Source organism: Chrysoperla carnea, chromosome 1 (genome assembly GCF_905475395.1).
Source record: "Chrysoperla carnea chromosome 1, inChrCarn1.1, whole genome shotgun sequence".
In the NCBI taxonomy this organism is placed as follows: Eukaryota; Metazoa; Arthropoda; class Insecta; order Neuroptera; family Chrysopidae; genus Chrysoperla; species Chrysoperla carnea.
In genome coordinates this window covers 41811681-41820157 of record NC_058337.1, presented here as the reverse complement: position 1 = coordinate 41820157, position 8477 = coordinate 41811681, and the positions used below count along the sequence as shown (strand labels likewise).

The following is an 8477-nucleotide window of genomic DNA, read 5'->3' as shown; positions in this document are numbered from 1 at the left end:
CCTTAAATACATTTTTGTGTAATAAAAAAGGGCGATACCCTTAATATTAAGGAAAATAAAACATGTATTTTATATATTTCTGTATACCTATGAAATCATATATTTAACCAAAAAAAAGAAACAAACAACAATTTTCTAAAACGATTTTTTCAAAATTAACAGGTCAGTAATTGTTTTTCTTGTAAACTAGTTGTTGTTTTGTTATTCACATTTTTGTTGTTATATTCTTTGACTGAATGTAAAGCTTGTATTGATTGTAAATGTCCTTTTTGTGCAGCATTTAAAAATAATTGATATGCTAAATTAAAATCTTGCGGTAAATCACCTAAACCTTTGATATAATATATTGCTAAATTATACATTGCTTTTGTATGGCCACCTAGTTCAATTGCTGTTTTGTAACATTTAGCGGCTGCTTGATAATTTTGTTTGGTACCAATACCCAATTCATAGCACAGACCTAAATTAAATGCAGCCGACGCATTCTTATATAATGTACCAGCCTCAAAATGGCCTAATGCTATATCTAAATTTGAGTTATTGGTTTTTTGTTGTTGTTTTAAGTATGCTGCACCTAATTGATTCTCTAATACGCCTGTAACGAATGCAAAACGTGCTGCTGCATCTTCAATTGCTTGTTCATTCTTATTCTTTGTGTTCTGAGTTTCTGTTGTTTTTGGGCTATTATTTGTATCATTTTTTGGCACATTTATCTATAATCAATGAAATTGTATTATTATCTAAATAATTCAGGCCGTATTTCCATTAAAAAATTACTTAAATCCTAACCCGGTTTTCTCTATTTCATACATAGCAAAGAACTACGAATTTTAGAAAATTAAAAATTTATAGGTATAAAGTCCAACAAAGCTCCACACGGAGTTTTAACATGATATGAGGGATCAAAGTTCATACATTAATAGGCAATAAAACACGCTTTTAGGAGACTGAAAGACTTTTATTCTATTTTTAAAAGTCTAACACACACTTTAAAAAAAAAAAGAGATAAATTAAAATTTTCATTTTTGTGCGTGAAGTCACAGGTCTTTAAAATAGAATAAAAGCCATATCCATTGTCTTCTCCTCAAACGAATTATAACACCACATATACCAAGTGTTTTTGTACTATCTAGGCATATACATATCTGTAGTATGACTGAATACATCCGTTTAGTAATGCATCTAAGCGAGAGGTATTATATACATGTATTGGACATTAGTTGGGAGACGCTTGGAGAGTGGAAGTTTTTTAGTTAATTAATAATATTTGTATGCAACAAAACTCCCACTCTCTGCATGCATACAACATAAGATCTGTCGTATCGTATCTGTAGTCTTACAATATATGTATATAATACCTCTCGCTTAGATGCATTACTAAACGGATGTATACTGTCATACTACAGATATGTATATGACTAGATGGTACAAAAACACGTGGTATACAATCTTCGAAAAGGTCTTTACTGTTTATCTAAACTTTCACCATATTTTTAAAAAAAACCCGAATTTTTTGAACTTTACACCTGCAGTGATTATTTATTTACTCATCAAGGACTACGTTTGAAGACTTATCGACCGGATGAAGCTCAGATAATAATAGCGCTTGTTTCGTATTCCGTATTTATAACAAATTAAAAAATGAGTTCTGTAATTAGATCTAGAATGGAAACGCAGAATCAAAATAACTCCAGCACTTAATTTTTATAGTGATGTAACCACAAAGAGCTCTCTTTTCAGATACACTTATCAAGAATGTCACCTCATTGAAGAGATAATTGCCAGATCATGGTCCTAATTTCTATTTAAGCCTTATTCATTTAGTTGATAATATTGAAAAATTTAACTTACTTCAATTTGGCGTATTGGATCTTCATTCTTGGTAATATTCGACTTTAAATCAATAAATGATTCGGTGGTACTACTTGTGCTATTTACAATAATTGTATTATTTTCAGTAGATAAACTACTTTGACTATTATTTTTTGTTTTTACATCTTTTAATTGAAATGTTTCAATAATTTGTGGATTTAAAGCATTTGTAATAATTGTTTTGGATAATTTTGGTGTGGCTGTTAAAGTTAAATCAGCTAGTCGTATTCCAATTTTTTTATAGTTTTTTGTATCTAATATGATTAATTCTTTATGATTAACAGGTGTTTGTTTTATTTGCGGTTTATTGATGGCACTGTTTTGTTGTAGCGATAGAAAATGATTGATATACCATCCAAGTGATTGTAACGTATTCTGCAAGATAAAAATTTACCATCATGCATTTATACGAGCCCATGATATTCTTATTTTGCAATCATGGCACATACACTAAGTAGTCTTTAATTAAAATTTTAACTATACAGATTTTCGATTTTAGTGGTTAGATTTTTTCTGACATTTATCAGAAAAATTTATAAATTTACAAACTATTTGAAAATAAAGTATAACAATACAAGTGTTTGATTTTCAAAACAGAATTTATCTATAGTAATTTTAAACCTAGTTGTTGGAAGTTTTTCTATTTTAATGCAGAAATTTATTAACTACGATTGTATTTACTGTTATACGTTACAGCTTCCGAAAACGTTTTAGTAAAGATACCATAGAAATTTTTTATAGTGTATTTACAACTAGATTTTATATTTCTGTACAGATAAATTCAAAGCTCATCCGTATTTTGTTATATTTTGAACACTGGTCAAATTTAAGTGAGCGAAAAAGATCAGAGCAATTTTTCAGCCCAAGTTATTTTAACCCGCAAAAACTTCTATCAAATGAGAAATAGTCCTTACGTAATAGTGTTGTTTTTTCTAAGTGACCATCTACTGTATAACTGAGACTTCCTCTTGTCCCCACCTCTCTAAAAACAAGAGTTAAGGGTATTTCTAACATTTATAGTAAATTATTTATAAAAGTTAAAATAATTTTGGTAAGTTCTAAATTAAAGATGCCATAAAATTTCGATGTTTTGCTTTTGGGGAATACAATATTATGAGGAGCCATATCTCTCACTTTTTTAACGATGGACTTTTAGAAAAGCAATCGAAGAAAACATTCCTGTGAGTCCAAGTGTGTGGTTAGTGTACTGAGAACTTGCCAAGTCAAAAGACTACAACGCAGATGCGATTTGTTTAATTAGATTTTTCTTCTTGAAAATGCCACACAAAACATGCCATGGAAGATGTTAAACAAGAAACGCCTCACTTTTCTACAATGTATTGTTATTTTGTACAAAATGCCTGATAAAGACATACTACTCCTCGTTATTAGATAAAGCGACCTAGGTGCATTGCCGTAACCAAGTTTTTGCAGCGATGTAGTCAAACTCAATATCGTATCGGATAAAAATGATTTTAACTCGACAGGTACCAATTATTACTTCAAGCAGATATTTTTTAACTACAAAATGAGGCTTTAAAGTTTGAAACGCTTTATAATTTTTTTTAAAATTGAGTATGTAAATAACGACTAGTTAGCTTCATCGTTTAAGGTTTTTAAAAAGTTCTTAAACAGTTCTCGTTTTTCGATTTTCAATTCATAAATCAATTTGTTAAAGAAATTGTATGCAGTTTAAGTAAACAACACATAAATAATAAAGAAATAATACATTTAAACTTTTTTTTATTAATCAAGAAAGTTTTTATTTCTAAATTTCTAGAATATTTGGAATTTTGGAAGATTTTAAGAATTTAAATTGCCAGAAAATCTTCTCTACTTTAAGTATCCTTTTTGAAAAACGACATTCTAACTTATTTTATAAAATCATGTTTGGAATATAAACTAACGCAAAAACATCAACAAATGTTTACCTTAAACAAGTTGGTGAATTTAGATACCTGGGGAAACTCTTTCACAACAATAATAAGAATAGTGTTGAAATAAAATCAAGGATAGGGCAAGCAAAGAGTGCATTTTTGAAGCTAAAAAAGTTCTTAACGGATAAAAAATTAAACAAAAGTATACGTGTGCAGTTTCTAAAATGTTAAGTTTGGTCAGTTTTTCTTTACGCTTGTGAAACGTAGAAAGATCCTAAAAATTTTTGAGCAAGTCCGTGAAAAAAAGACAATTAAGTTACTTTGGACATGTTATTAGATCGAACAAATATAATATGATCAAGGTGGCTTTATTTGGTAAAATTCCAGCTAAACGAGCAGTTGGAAGGAAAAAAATTAGCTGGATGGATAATCTAAAAGCTTGGACTGGAATGACATTAGAAGAAATATGCAGAGCCCCGGAAAAGCGAAAAACATGGACTAAAGTAGTCTTTAACATCCCTTAAAGGGATATGGAACCATACATACATACAAAAACATAAAGACAGGTGGGATAGGTTTTATAGTAAAATAGCAAAACCTAAACTGTGGGGCGCCGCAGTGAGTTGACAATTCGTTAAACGAAATAGATAGAACTACTTAGCGCATGAAGAAAAAATAATTATACTTACACTACACTTAAATGATATTTGATATAAATTTTTATACAAACAATAATTAAAATTATTTTTTATATTTGGAGATTCATCAGTTACGACCAGATTATTCTCATTATCTTCATTATTATCACTTAATGTTGATGTTGATTGCAATAATAATTGTTGCTCATCATTATTGTATATATTATTTAATGTACATCGACAATACGATGTAACACCATTTGAAGTACCGCTACCATTACCACAACCAAATACTGTACCATTACTGAATGCCTCTTTAAATGTTCTTGTTGCAAATTTCCACATTTTTGTAATATTCTTTGCTGTTATTGATATTAAGTTTGTTGTTGTTTCGTTATTACAGCGTACAACGCCATTTAAATGACTTCGTAACCCATTATTATTTTTAAATATTGTTGAATATGTACAATATATTGAATATTGGTAAAAATATTTTATTTTATTTAATAAATATTTGTTTGTATTTGTTGTTATTGTTGTTGTTTGATACACAAGATAATGTGTAATTGTGGTCGTTACATAACCTATGAATATATGTATATTTTACATTAATTAATATAGCTATGTAAATTTTAAAAATGACTTATTCTAGTACTTAGTTTATCTATGACTTAGTTATATTTTATCTATATATTAGTGCGCATAATAATTATTTTCTATAAAAATTATTGTTAAGATTACCTTGTTATCATTTGTTTGAATTGTTTTTTATCAATTCAGGTGGAATTGGAATTAGCAATGACGTGCTTTTACAACCACTAAACCGGTTATCTAATTATCTTTTGCAAAATGCAGACTAGCTTAGGCTAGACATGTGACGTGAAAATATGTTCTTGTATTTTTACTATGACAAGGTACTATTGGTACTATATGTATAGTATATATGCTATATGTTCTGCTACTATCAATGCATTTCATACTTTCATACTAGATGTATTTTGTATGTTTGTCGTAAATGTAAAATAATAAAAAAACAAGTGAAAACAAACAATTGACTGAGTTAATTGTTGAAATACCATGCATAGTCAGTGTTGATTTCTTTATCACATAACGCATACAAACATGTGACACATACATAACTGATAATCAAGTATAGTACATATTATAAAATTTCCGCCTACTTGGCGCCCTCATGAGTAAACAGTGATGTTTACGAAAAAATGTTTCAAACAAAAGTTGTTTAATTTTTGATAAGGAACATTTTTTACATTTAAATTTTTGTTCTATCTCTAACGGTTTACAAGATGGGTCCTACGGACCCAAGACCCAATTAACCTATGATGCTCATTTACGAACTTGACCTCACTTTTTACGTCCTGAGTACGCTGTAAAAATTTCAGCTCGATATCTTTTTTCGTTTTTGAGTTATCGTGTCCACAGACGGACGGACGGACGGATTTTTTTCCTAGCATCATTATTTTTAAGCGTTACAAACTTGGGACTAAACTTAATATACTATGTATATTTCATATATACATGGTATAAAAAATAGTAAAAAAGGTATTATCCTGTATTCTAAGCAAAACTAATATATGCATATACATGAATGATGCAATAAAGTTGCATGGCAGGTAGAGGTCCTAAAGTATTATCAAAAATAATTATAGACCAGGAGAGTATTCATATTCCATAATACTCTAAGCTCCAACTGCAATCGTTTTCACTTTGCGTTTTTTTTAACCTAGACGGTTACCTGCAATTTGGGGGTAATTTAAAAGAAGAACCCATCGGAGTTGGTATTTTTTTCGTCAATTTGTAAATAAATTTAGAATGGCTTTTTTTGATAAGTCATCGCTTTTAATAAGACTGGTGTCATGCGACTGGTCCCTGCGAACCCGTATTGTTTACTTATCAGCAGTATTTTTTTAAAAATGGCTAAAAAATGCCCCACAAATACTGGGCATAGCAACTTTTATGAAACTGCGTTTAACATACAGGCAATTCGGGCTTATTGACGTTACCTGAAGCGAATAATTATTATTTATAGTTGACTCCTTATAGGTTGAAAATTATTTTTGTCGATTTGTATACAGCCTGTGTTTGAAGCATCTTGGGATATAAATATGTCTGTAGTATGACTGAATACAGAATACATTCGTTTAGTAATGCATCTAAAAGAGAGGTATTATTCATGTATTGTAACACTACAGATACGGTAAACAGATACGATAGGACAAGCTGTTGCGTTGTATGCGTGCAGAGAGTGGGAGATTTGTGGCATACTAACTTACTAGTTATCTGTAACTAAAAAACTCCCACCTCCAAGTGTCTTCCTAGTAATTTAATGCATGTATATAATACCTCTCTTTTAGATGCATTACTAAACGAATGTATTCTGTATTCAGTCATACTACAGACATATTTATATCCCAAGATGCTTCAAACACACACTGTATATATATGATTCACTCGCAAACAGAACTGTAAACCAATTACAACTTCAAACTAATTTTGAGGTCACACTTATCTGGGAGCTATGTGTATCCAACAATTGGATCACCTTGTAAAATCTGATGCAAATCGACCCATAAATATCAGCAGTTTAGCTACTTTTATAAATCTACTAATTATAAGTAAATAATCCGAGCTATAGGTCCTTACAGTGGTAAGCTAGATGCGTCCTTACCTTACCTCAAAGTGACGGTAAAGAGTATAGACTTATGTACAATATTTATGCCAAGTGCGATTATTTGTTCCAAAAAATGGAAGTTTGTAGCTTAATTTATCTCTTATCGTTCATGCTATGAAAGCGCATTTAAAATTTTGTTGTTTAGTTATAAATCTTTTGTTTTTTCTCAATGTACAATCCCAATCCTGCAGTAGAATGACAGTGGTAAGGGGGGAAACTGGATGAAAAGAGAATATTGCGAGTTTACAATTATTTTGGTTTTTAAACCATTGAAAATTTTTAAGGTAAATTTTAAATTGTCTTAACATTTTTAACGAAATCTAATAAAAAAAAAATTAAGAAATTGATGGGTAGAAAAACACGTGCTTATGTCAACAATAATTTCTCATTAATAATAAACAAGTGTCTGAATATTAATATGAGTTTACTTTAGCCGCAGTTTTAAAAATTATGATCGTTACATTAAAAATTGAGAGCAGTTTTTAAGTTTTTAATTCTCTTAAAAAAGCTTGAATTTTAGGTACCTAACTAATCTTAGGCCACAAACGGCTTACTTACGGCTTTTTAATTTTTACATGCTAATTATCTTATTTAGTTATTTCTCTAATTATCTCATATAGAAACTTTTGCAATGTATACTATGAAATGTACATACATGTTTTAGCATTTGCCTGCGTTGCTTGTGTAGTCGAATAATGGCGGGTTTTGTCATTTCGTTGATAATATCTTCTTTGATAACATGAACATCTTGATATTTGTAATACAACTGTAAATTTTGGGAATAATGATAATTTATGTTGAATATTCACCATTTTCATAATATTCATTTCAGAATATATTTTTGTTTAAATCCTGTCTATTATTGAATTATTAATACTTGATACATCATAAATATTCCAGTAGTTTATTTTATTTTTTGATTATGAATAATTAGATTATTGCTGGTTTTGATTGATCAAATATATCATATTTTTTAAATTTGATTTACATGAATATTACCAATAATTGAAAATAGATGCAAATGACATTATAATAAAATATTATACAATTTGGGTATACCACAATTTGATCATGAATTTTGGATTGTAACTGTATGTTTGGTTTTTGTTATTTTATATTTTTTGAACTAAATATTATATTTATATATTCGATATTTGAATTGTATTTTGTTTTGTATAATACGAAATATAATACAGGTGATTTGTATGTAATAAAGATATAATTATTAAAAAATAACTAATACAATTCAAAATTAGTTATTTTGAAAATTTGAAGTAAACAGTTACATTATTCATGTATCATTAGTTACAAGCTCTGAACGTAGAAATTACAGGGACTGACTAAATTTAAGGGTTGATTTTAGCGCATTATAATTAAATGAGATAGAAATCTGTTTTTGAA

The 8477-nt window shown here is 29.0% G+C and overlaps 1 protein-coding gene across 1 annotated transcript; it reads right to left on the bottom strand.

Moving 5' to 3' along the window:
* Window positions 1-7888, bottom strand: LOC123305049. Its single transcript, XM_044886656.1, has 4 exons — window positions 7732-7888; window positions 4439-4971; window positions 1852-2247; window positions 1-713 (listed from the first exon to the last, which is right to left on the bottom strand). Exons 1-4 carry the CDS (start codon window positions 7886-7888, stop codon window positions 156-158), a joined length of 1644 nt encoding a protein of 547 aa, XP_044742591.1. The 3' UTR covers window positions 1-155.
* Between the last annotated feature and the right edge of the window lie 589 nt (window positions 7889-8477).